The sequence below is a fragment of the Mustela erminea genome, chromosome 1 (assembly GCF_009829155.1).
Source record: "Mustela erminea isolate mMusErm1 chromosome 1, mMusErm1.Pri, whole genome shotgun sequence".
In the NCBI taxonomy this organism is placed as follows: Eukaryota; Metazoa; Chordata; class Mammalia; order Carnivora; family Mustelidae; genus Mustela; species Mustela erminea.
The window spans coordinates 114,324,068-114,336,092 of record NC_045614.1 but is presented as its reverse complement, the minus strand read 5'-3'; the positions used below and the strand labels follow the sequence as shown (position 1 = coordinate 114,336,092).

At 39.3% G+C, this 12,025-nt stretch overlaps 1 protein-coding gene across 7 annotated transcripts in view; it reads left to right on the top strand.

Annotated features, from left to right (window-relative positions):
• The window catches only part of YEATS2 (YEATS domain containing 2), a 120,313-nt gene that overhangs the window by 15,708 nt on the left and 92,580 nt on the right, over window positions 1-12,025 (top strand). For 6 of the 7 annotated variants that reach the window (XR_004284924.1, XM_032339303.1, XM_032339328.1 and 3 more), the window contains exon 2: window positions 11,855-11,972. Coding sequence is in view for 6 of the 7 variants with exons in the window: in XM_032339303.1 (XP_032195194.1) it covers window positions 11,873-11,972 (100 nt within the window). In the remaining variant the exon portion in view is untranslated. Of the gene's footprint in view, window positions 1-7,914; window positions 8,255-11,854; window positions 11,973-12,025 lie in introns of those variants that run through there. The other variant, XM_032339312.1, reaches the window with a different exon arrangement.

Genomic DNA, 12,025 nt, shown 5'->3' with positions numbered 1-12,025 from the left:
AGATATATGCGTCTGTGTGTGTGTGTGTGTGTGTGTGTATACATACATACATACTTATTTATTTATTTATTTATTGAATTAAAAAAATTTTTTTATAAACATACAATGTATTTTTATCCCCAGGGTACAGGTTTGTGAATCGCCAGCTTTACACACTTCACAGTACTCACCATAGCAAATACCTTCCTCGGTGTCCATAACCCCACCCCCCTCTCCCGGCCCCCCTCCCCCCAGCAACCCTCAGTTTGTTTTGTGAGACTAAGAGTCACTTATGGTTTGTCTCCCTCCCAATCCCATCTTGTTTCATTTATTCTTTTCCTACCCCCCGAACCCCCCACATTGCATCTCCACTTCCTCATATCAGGGAGATCATATGATAGCTGTCTTTCTCCGATTGACTTATTTCTCTAAGCATAATACCCTCTAGTTCCATCTACGTTGTCGCAAATGGCAAAATTTCATTTCTTTTGATGGCTGCATAGTATTCCATTGTGTACATATACCACATCTTTTTTATCCATTCATCTGTTGATGGACATCTAGGTTCTTTCCATAGTTGGCTGTTGTGGACATTGCTGCTATAAACATTCAGATGCATGTGCCCCTTCGGATCACTATGTTTGTATCTTTAGGGTAGATACCCAGTAGTGCAATTGCTGGGTCATAGGGTAGCTCTATTTTCAACTTTTTGAGGAACCTCCATGCTGTTTTCCAGAGTGGCTGCACCAGCTTGCATTCCCACCAACAGTGTAGGAGGGTTCCCCTTTTTCCGCATCCTTGCCAGCATCTGTCATTTCCTGACTTGTTTATTTTAGCCATTCTGACTGGAGTGAGGTGGTATCTCACTGTGGTTCTGATTTGTATTTCTCTGATGCCAAGTGATGTGGAGCACTTTTTCTTGTGTCTGTTGGCCATCTGGATGTCTTCTTTGCAGAAATGTCTGTTCATGTCCTCTGCCCATTTCTTGATTGGATTATTTGTCCTTTGGGTGTTGAGTTTGCTAAGCTCTGTATAGATTTTAGATACTAGCCCTTTATCTGATATGTTGTATGCAAATACCTTCCCCCATTCTGTCAGTTCTCTTTTGGTTTTGTTAACTGTTTCCTTTGCTGTGCAAAAGCTTTTGATCTTGGTGAAATCCCAATAGTTCATTTTTGCCCTTGCTTCCCTTGCCTTTGGCGATGTTCCCAGGAAGAAGTTGCTGCAGCTGAGGTCAAAGAGGTTGCTGCCTGTATTCTCCTCAAGGAGAGTGTTAAACAGACTGTCTTTTTTCCATTGGACATTCTTTCCTGCTTTGTCGAAGATTAGTTGACATTGAGTTGAGGGTCTGTTTCTGCGCTCTCTATTCTGTTCCATTTATCTATGTGTCTGTTTTTGTGCCAGTACCATACTGTCTTGATGATTACAGCTTTGTAATAGAGCTTGAAGTCCGGAACTGTGATGCCACCAGCTTTGGCTTTCTTTTTCAATATTCCTTTGGCTATTCTAGGTCTTTTCTGGTTCCATATAAATTTTAGGATTATTTGTTCCATTTCTTCGAAAAAAATGGATGGTATTTTGATAGCGATTGCATTAAATGTGTAGATTGCTTTAGGTAGCATAGACATTTTCACAATATTTATTCTTCCAGTCCAGGAGCATGGAACATTTTTCAGTTTCCTTGTGTCTTCCTCAGATTCTTTCATGAGTACTTTATAGTTTTCTGAGTATAGATTCTTTGCCTCTTTGGTTAGGTTTGTTCCTAGGTATCTTATGGTTTTGGGTGCAACTGTAAATGGGATTGACTCCTTAATTTCTCTTTCTTCTGTCTTGTTGGTGGTGTAGAGAAATGCAACTGATTTCTGTGCATTGATTTTATATCCTGACACTTTACTGAATTCCTGTACAAGTTCTAGCAGTTTTGGAGTGGAGCCTTTTGAGTTTTTTCACATACAGTATCATATCATCTGCAAAAAGTGATAGTTTGACTTCTTCTTTGCCGATTTGGATGCCTTTAATTTCTTTTTGTTGTCTGATTGCTGAGGCTAGGACTTATAGTACTATGTTGAATAGTAGTGGTGATAATGAACCATGTTCATTAGTGGAAAAGCTTTCAGTTTTTCTCCATTGAGAATGATATTTGCGGTGGGTTTTTCATAGATGGCTTTGATGATATTGAGGTATGTACCCTCTATCCCTACAGTTTGAAGAGTTTTGATCAGGAAGGGATGCTGTACTTTGTTAAATGCTTTTTCAGCATCTCTTGAGAGTATCATATGGTTCTTGTTCTTTCTTTTATTAATGTGTTGTATCACATTGATTGATTTGCAGATGTTGAACCAGCCTTGCAGCCCTGGAATAAATCCCACTTGGTCGTGGTGAATAATCATTTTAATGTACTGTTGGATCCTATTGGCTAGTATTTTGGTGAGAATTTTTGTATCTGTGTTCTTCAAGGATATTGGTCTGTAATTCTCTTTTTTGATGGGATCCTTGTCTGGTTTTGGGATCAAGGTGATGCTGGCCTCATAAAATGAGTTTGGAAGTTTTCCTTCCATTTCTATTTTTTGGAACAGTTTCAGGAGACTTCTTTAAATGTTTGGTAGAATTCCCCTGGGAAGCCGTCTGGCCCTGGGCTTTGTTTGTTTGGAGATTTTGATGACTGTTTCAATCTCCTTACTGGTTATAGGTCTGTTCAGGTTTTCTATTTCTTCCTGGTTCAGTTGTGGTAGTTTATATGTCTCCATGAATGCATACATTTCTTCCAGATTGTCAAATTTGTTGCCATAGAGTTGTTTACAATATGTTTTTACAGTTGTTTGTATTTCTTTGGTGTTGGTTGTGATCTCTCCTCTTTTATTCATGATTTTATTTATTTGGGTTCTTTCTCTTTTCTTTTTGATAAGTCTGGCCAGGGGTTTATCAATCTTATTAATTCTTTCAAAGAACCAGCTCCTAGTTTCATTGATTTGTTCTATTGTTTTTTTGGTTTCTATTTCATTGATTTCTGCTCTGATCTTTATGATTTCTCTTCTCCTGCTGGGTTTAGGCTTTCTTTGTTGTTTTTTCTCCAGCTTCTTCAGGTGTAGGGTTAGGTTGTGTATTTGAGACCTTTCTTGTTTCTTGAGAAAGGCTTGTACCGCTATATATTTTCCTCTCAGGACCACCTTTGCTGTGTCCCACAGATTTTGAACCATTGTGTTTTCATGATCATTTGTTTCCATGAATTTTTTCAATTCTTCAATTTCTCGGTTGACCCATTCATTCTTTAGAAGGATGCTGTTTAGTCTCCATGTATTTGGGTTCTTTCCAAATTTCCTCTTGTGATTGAGTTCTAGCTTCAGAGCATTGTGGTCTGAAAATATGCAGGGAATGATCCCAGTCTTTTGATACCAGTTGAGACCTGATTTGTGACCCAGGATGTGGAGAATGTTCCATGTGCACTAGAGAAGAATGTTTATTCTGTTGCTTTGGGATGAAATGTTCTGAATATATCTGTGACATCTGGTCCAGTATGTCATTTAAGGCCTTTATTTCCTTGTTGATCTTTTGCTTGGATGATCTGTCCATTTCAGTGAGGGGTGTGTTAAAGTCCCCTACTATTATTGTACTATTGTTGATGTCTTTCTTTGATTTTGTTATTAATTGGTTTATATAGTTGGCTGCTCCCATGTTATGGGCATAGATATTTAAAATTGTTAGATCGTCTTGTTGTACAGACCCTTTGAGTATGATATAGGGTCCTTCCTCATCTCTTGTTATAGTCTTTGGCTTAAAGTCTAATTGATCGGATATAAGGATTGCCACCCCAGCCTTCTTCTGATGTCCATTAGCATGGTAAATTGTTTTCCACCCCCTCACTTTAAATCTGGAGGTGTCTTCGGTCTAAAATGAGTCTCTTATAGGCAGTATATTGATGGGTTTTGCTTTTTTATCCATTCTGATACCCTGTGTCTTTTGATTGGGGCATTTAGCCCATTAACATTCAGAGTAACTATTGAGAGATATGAGTTTAGTGCCATTGTATTGCCTGTAAGGTGACTATTACTGTATATTGTCTGTTCCTTTCTGATCTACTACTTACAGGGTCTCTCTTTGTTTAGAGGACACCTTTCAATATTTCCTGTAGAGCTGGTTTGGTGTTTGCAAATTCTTTCAGTTTTTATTTGTCCTGGAAGCTTTTTATCTCTCCTTCTATTTTCAATGTTAGCCTAGCTGGATATAGTATTCTTGGCTGCATGTTTTTCTCGTTTAGTGCTCTGAATATATCATGCCAGTTCTTTCTGGCCTGCCAGGTCTCTGTGGATAAGTCTGCTGCCAATCTAATATTTTTACCATTGTATGTTACAGACTTCTTTTCCCGGGCTGCTTTCAGGATTTTCTCTTTGTCACTAAGACTTGTAAATTTTACTATTAGGTGACACGTTGTGGACCTATTCTTATTGATTTTGAAGGGGGTTCTCTGCACCTCCTGGATTTTGATGTTTGTTCCCTTTGCCATATTAGGGAAATTCTTTACAATAATTCTCTCCAATATACCTTCTGCTCCCCTCTCTTTTTCTTCTTCTTCTGGAATCCCAATTATTCTAATGTTGTTTCATCTTATGGTGTCACTTATCTCTCGAATTTTCCCCTCATGGGGGAGTATTTGTCTCTTTTTTGCTCAGCTTCTTTATTCTCTGTCATTTGGTCTTCTATATCACTGATTCTTTCTTCTGCTTCATTTATCCTAGCAGTAAGAGCCTCCATTTTTGATTGCACATCATTAATAGCTTTTTTGATTTCAACTTGGTTAGACTTTAGTTCTTTTATTTCTCTAGAAAGGGCTTTTATCTCTCCCGAGAGGGTTTCTCTAATATCTTCCATGCCTTTTTCGAGTCCCGCTAGAACTTTGAGAATTGTCATTCTGAACTCTAGATCTGACATATTACCAATGTCCATATTGATTAGGTCCCTAGGCTTTGGTATTGCCTCTTGTTCTTTTTTTTTTGTGGTGATTTTTTCTGCCTTGTCATTTTGTCCAGATAAGAATATATGAAGGAGCAAATAAAATACTAAAAGGGTGGCAAAGACCCAAGGAAAATGTGCTTTAGCCAAATCAGAAGAGACCCCAAATCATGGTGGGGAGAAAGGGGATAAAAAGAAGTTCAGAAAAAAAATTAAAAAAAAAAAAAGAAAGAAAGAAAAAAATGAAAAAAAATAAAAAAAATAAAAAAAATACATATATTAGACTAGTGACTAGAACAGGGTCACCCACTTAATTTGGGGAGTATTTTGGTCTCTTAGAAGAAAGTACCTCCCAAAATTTTAAAGAATGAAAAATATATATAAGGGTAAACACAATGAAGGAATGGAATATGCCTATAAAGATGAAAAAAAATTTTTTTTTAATTTCTAAAAAAGGAGTTGATAAAGTAAGTTGGTTGGGAGAATATAGAAAAAGAAAGTGGAGAGATTTTGCTCGGGCTAGAGACTAGAACAAGCCCGGAGCTAGATTTAGGGCGTATTTTGATCTATTAGAAGAAGTCATACCCCAAATTTTTTAGAAGAAAAAACCCTATGTGTATACAAAAAATAAAGTTAGATAAAATGAAGGATAAAATATGACTCAAATAATGAAGGTTCAAAAGAGATGATTATTATTATTTTTTTAAATGAAAGGTATTATTAAGATAAACTAGTTAAAAAACGTTAAAAGAGGAAAGGGTAAAAGTTAAAAAAAATTAGAAGAAGAGAATAAATAAAATTAAAAAAAAATTAACTGCAAGACTAAGGAATCTTGGGGAGAAAGCCATGAATTCCATGCTTTGCTTTCTCCTCCTCTGGAATTCTGCTGTTCTCCTTGGTACTTGAACTTGGTCTTGGTTGGATTTCTTGTTGATCTTCTGGGGGAGGGGCCTGTTGTAGTGATGATCAGGTGTCTTTGCCCCAGACCGAATTGCAGCGCCCTTACCAGGGGTTGGGCTAAGTAATCTGCTTGGGTTCGGTTTCGGGAGCTTTTGTTCCCTGAACGCTTTGTGTAGAGTTCCGGAGGATGGGAATGAAAATGGTGGCCTCCCAATCTCAAGCCCAGAGAAGCAGAGACTCGGGGCCCCACTCCTCAGTGCGCTCTCAGATAAAAGTGCCCAATCACTCCCGTCTCCTTGGCCTCTGGCTGCGCTCCAAGCTCACCCAGCCTGTGACTGGTTCAAGGTAACTCCGAGCTGAGAGCTCACTCCTTGGCTCTGTCTCTGTAGCCGGCTTCCCTGCTCTAATACCTGCGAGCTCTGTGACACTCAGACACCCCCTATCCTTCTGTGACCCCGTGGGACCTGGGGCCACGCTGACCCCGCGTGAGCTTCACCCCAGTTTAGCCTCTGGAGCGATGTCCCTCAATGGAGCAGAACTTTTAAAAGTCCTGATTTTGTGCTCTGTTGCTCCTCCACTTGCCAGGAGCCGCCCCCTCCCCTCGGGGTCTATCTTCCCGTCGCTTTGGATTCACTTCTCCGCCGGTCCTACCTTTCAGAAAGTGGTCGATTTTCTGTTTCTAGAATTGTTGCTGTTCTTCTCTTCGGTCTCCTGTTGGATTTGTAGGTGTTCACAATGGATTGATAATCTATCTGGCTGATCTCCTGCTTCCTGTTGTAGTCTCAGCCTGCTACTTCTCTGCCATCTTGACTCCCCTATTTATTTATTTATCTATCTATCTATTTATTTATTTTTAAAGATCTTATTTATTTATTTGACAGACAGAGATGACAAATAGGCAGAGAGGCAGGCAGAGAGAGAGGGAGGGGGAAGCAGGCTCCCGGCTGAGCAGAGAGCCTGATGCAGGTCTCAATCCCAGGACCCCGGGATCATGACCCGAGCCGAAGGCAGAGACTTTAACCCACTGAGCCACATAGGTGCCCATATTTTTTTATTTTTAAGTAACCTCCATGCCCAGTGTGGGGCTTGAACTCACAACTCCAAGATCAAGAGTCACACACTCCACTGACTGAACCATCCAGGAGCCCCAAGCCATTAATTTTTTATAATGAGCCTGTTTAAATGACATAAATATTTTATTTTTTTAAATTATTGTTTTAAGATTTTATTTATTTATTTGAGAGAGAGAGAGAAAGAGAGAGCGAGCATGAGAGGGGAAGAGGTCAGAGTGAGAAGCAGACTCCCCGCTTAGCTGGGAGCCGGATCTATCCTGGGACTCTGGGATCATGACCTGAGCTGACGACAGTCGCTTAACCAGCTGAACCACCCAGGCACCCAGTGACTTAAGTATTTTTAAATTAGAGGAATCAGCATTACATACATTTTTGAATGTGGAAGTGGTCCCATGGTATGGAGAAAATCCTTTCTCACAGACTAATTATAAACAGTGACAGACTTTTTTCTTTAAGCAGTTCACATTTACCATCTCTGTACTCTTTTGTTTCATTTGATTCAAAACCTAAAGAGTATTAATAGGACATTTTGTTTCAAAGTTGAATCTGACAGTATCTAGCAACTGTTCCTATTTCCTTTTCATAAATCTCAAAGTGAGACAAGAATCTGAAACTTAACATGACCACGGGTCATTTGTTACACATTCCATTCTCTCACTCATTCCATCGTGATGAGAGCACGCCCCAGCAGTTGTTCCTAGCCTTAGCTGGTGGATACTTGAATGTGGCACGTGTATACTTCAGTATTGTTCTTGCTAGACAGAAGCAGACCTGAGTTATTAAAAAGTGACAGTATAGTTCTAAATCTTTTTTTTTTAAGATTTTATTTATGTATTTGACAGAGATCACAAGTAGGCAGAGAGGCAGGCAGAGAGAGGGGGAAGCAGGTCTCCCTGCTGAGCAGAGAGCCCAATGCAGGGCTCGATCCAATGACCCTGGGATCATGACCTGAACTGAAGGTGGAGGCTTTAACCCACTGAGCCACCCAGGCGCCCCGGTCTAAATCTTTCTAAACATGTTTATCAGAAGCTCAAATCTATGCCTAGAGAAGACAGGAAAAGCTTTATTACAAGGGTTGCATGAATTACGAATGACCTTGGCAGTACAAATTAACTCATTGGTGGTTTCTTCCTTATCTACCCCAACTTTCCACAATCAAACTCTTCTCATTTTTCCCTTCTGTTTCCTTAGTTTTAGAGCAAAAAGAGCAAAGGAAGAGTTTTTGCTTTATCCCTTAAATGAGGGTGAAATAAAATACTCTTTTCTTCAAAGATCCCCAGCCTTCCTGGAGAGGAGCTACTATTACTCTAGGGAAGTAGGAGGAGAATATTCAGATAATGAGGCCCATGGAATGGGTGAGGTAAGGTGATGCTGAACTCACTCATCTTTACAGATAATCTCATAAAACTCTGGAAAGCTGTAGGAGACAGGGTGTCACCAAGAAATGGTGTTGCACAGAAACAGATTTGAAGACCAGCTAGGATGTGTCTGTATCTGTTTCTAGGTTTATCAGAGAATAAAATATATGTTTTTTTCCATCTGCATTAGAGTAGAATGAGGTTTGTTGATTTTTTTTTTTAAAGAATGTATTCTTTATCTAATGGCCCAAGATTTTTTCATGTTGTCTAAAACTAGTTGCAGACCAAATAGAGAAGGCAAGAACTTACTCTCACTTTTTCAAGAAAAATTATTTTTTATCTTATTTTTAGTAAGCGCTGCACCCAATGTGGGGCATAAATCATGACCCGAGGTCAAGAGTTGCATGCTCTACCAACTGAACCAGCCAGGTGTCCCATTATGCTCACTTTTTTTTTTCTTTTTAAAATTTTATTCATTTATTTGACAGAGATCACAAGTAGAGAGGCAGACGGGGGTGGGGGGAGGCAGGCTCCCCGCTGAGCAGAGAGAACCCAATGTGGGGCTCGATCCCAGGACCCTGAGACCATGACCTGAGCCGAAGGCAGAGGCTTTAACCCACTGAGCCACCTAGGTGCCCCTATGCTCACTTTTTATAAGCTTTAGAAACAGCAAATAACAGTTGGATTCAGGGCCTTTACAAAAGTAAAGACTCATTTATATTCTAAATTATAGCAGGTGTGTAATGATGGTGAAGAAACATTAAATGGCTTAATTCTGGATATTTGTAAGTGCTGGAGTTTTTAGAACATTTTGAGCTTATTACACAAAGTAGCAGTAACGGGAGAAAATGATCTCTTAGATCTAGGACTTAAATATATATCATTACATAATGGGTTCCTCTCCCAGCTAAATCATGTGGGCCTGTCTCTGGGATGGGTAACAGAACTGGACTAAGCCAAGAAACTTTTAAAGTGTTAGTTCTTTTATAATTTAAAATAAAAAAAAAATATATATATATATTTTTTAATTTTTTTTTTTTTAAGATTTTATTTATTTATTTGACAGAGAGAAATCACAAGTAGACGGAGAGGCAGGCAGAGAGAGAGGAAGGGAAGCAGGCTCCCTGCTGAGCAGAGAGCCCGATGCGGGACTCGATCCCAGGACCCTGAGATCATGACCTGAGCTGAAGGCAGCGGCTTAACCCACTGAGCCACCCAGGCGCCCTAAAATATATTTTTGAGTTAACATTTTAAAATTAATTTTATTTTAAAAATTTAATCACCTCAGTAAATGCATATTGTATATTTTTGCCTTTTGGTTAAGTAAATAACCATTAGTGATAGAACAGAGGTTTGGAAATCAGGGAGCTCTTCTTGTCTTTTCTGTGTTGTAGATTAATGCTCTAAGGGACAACTCATAACTACCCTGAGGCTGTCTTCTTATCTGTATACTGTATCGGTAGGCCCTCGATGCCCAGTAAGGGAGTCATTAGCCACAGGTGGTTATTGAGCCTTTGAATGTGGCTGGTCCAAATTGAGATGTGCTCTAACTGTAAAATACACACTGGATTTTAAAGACTTAGCACAGAGATAAGAATGTAAAATATTTTATTGCTAATTTGTTTATATTGACTACATTGTTGGAATGATAATATTTTGGGCACACTGGTTAAGTAAAAATACAATTAAAATTAATTTCATCCATTTCTTTTTCCTTTTTTTTTTTAAAGTAATCTCTACACTCAGTGTGGAGCTCAGTCTCATGATCCTGAGATCAAGAGTTGCACGCTCTACTGACTGAGCCAGCCAGGTGCCCCTTTTATTCCTTTTTTTAATGTGGCTGCTAGAGAATTTTAAATTCCATACATGGCTGGGGTGCCTGGGTGGCTCAGTGGGTTAAAGCCTCTGCCTTTGGGTCCTGGGATCGAGCCCTGCATCGGGCTCTCTGCTCAGCTCTCTGCTCTGCCTCTCTGCCTACTTGTGATTTCTCTTTGTCAAATAAATAAATAAAATCTTTAAAAAAATAAATTCCATACATGGCTCACATCATATGACTTTTGGACAGTACTGGTTTGGATAGCATTTCCTAAGCTAACTCATGAAATATTACTAAGTGCTCAATGTAACACAGTTTGGAAGAGGAACAGTGTCCAGTAGAACTTTTTGCAATGATATAAGTGTTCTGTATCTGCTAGCCGCTGATAGCTGTTGCGCACTTGAAACGTGTTTAGTTCTGAAATTAAAAAATTGAAATCTGGGTTGCCTGGGTGGCTCAGTCGGTTAAGCTTCTGCCTTTGGCTCAGGTCATGATCCCAAGGTCCTGGAATCAAGTGCCACATCAGGCTTTCTGCTTGGTGGGGAGTCTGCTTCTCCATCTGCCCCTCCCCCTGCTCTTGTTCTCTTGTTTTAAAAGAAAAAAAGAAAAATTGAAATGTGGAAGAAAGGAACTGAATTTTGAATTAACTTTATTTTTTAATTTTTTAAATTTTTACCTAACTTTAAATAACCACATATGAGTAGTTGCTAATGTATGGGTACTGTACTGATCTAGAAGATTTATGGGATTGTTTTATTTGAAGACCTGGACACGTAGGACTTATTATTTTGCAAACTTGCTAAATATGTCTGTGATTTGGGTTTATTATGAGTAATGAAAAGTGATCAGTAACAATAATATTTATTGCGTACCTGTTCTGTAGCAGGCACTGTGTAAGTATCAGAAAGAGGACTTGTATGATAAATTATTTAAGAGCTTAACTATAGGGCGCCTGGGTGGCTCAGTGGGTTAAGCCGCTGCCTTCGGCTCAGGTCATGATCTCAGGGTCCTGGGATCGAGTCCCGCATCGGGTTCTCCGCTCCGCGGGGAGCCTGCTTCCTCCTCTCTCTCTCTCTGCCTGCCTCTCTGCCTACTTGTGATCTCTCTGTGTCAAATGAATAAATAAAATCTTTTAAAAAAAAAAAAAAAGAGCTTAACTATATGTATTGCTCCTGTTTTGTATTATGAATTCCAAGGTGCTATTTGCACTTTACCATGTTTTCATCAAAGTCTGGTTTCTTTCCTTCACTTATGAATGCCCTTCTGTGAAAGCCTGGCTCCTTTTGAAAAGTCTGAGCAATGTGCTACCTTATTATAGGATTTTCTCTTGGGAGGGAAAACCTTCATTTTCTGACAGATGTTTATGGTTTGTTTTTGTTTTTAGTTAACTTAAAAAATTTACATATTTATCAGAGAGTATGTGCATGTAGCGGGTGGGGGATGAACGATAGATGGAGAGGAAGAGAAAATCTCTGCTGACTTTCTCTTGTGGGGGGGGCCTGACGCCTGGCTCAGTCTCACAACCCTGAGATCATAACCTGCGTCAACACCAAGTGCTGGACGCTTAACCAACCGAGCCACCCAGGAGCCCCTGTTTTTAGTAAACTTTTGAAGTTAGTTATGCTTTTGACTTTAACAGGGATCTATATATGTCTTAGATAGAGACTTAAGAGTTCAGTATTATGTAGTATTTATTCTCTTCATTTACGTGTACACATGCAGTCATAAGTACTAGCATCAAGCAGTGTTTGTTTATTTATCCTCGTATTACTACTTCACAGTGAAGAACGAATATCATCATGTCTGGACTCAAGCGAACAATCAAAGAAACCGATCCAGATTATGAGGACGTGTCTGTGGCCCTTCCAAATAAGCGTCATAAAGCAATTGAGAATTCAGGTACGAATGCACCTGCTTTGAGAAATTATTTCTTTGTTGAGATGTGCTTCCTT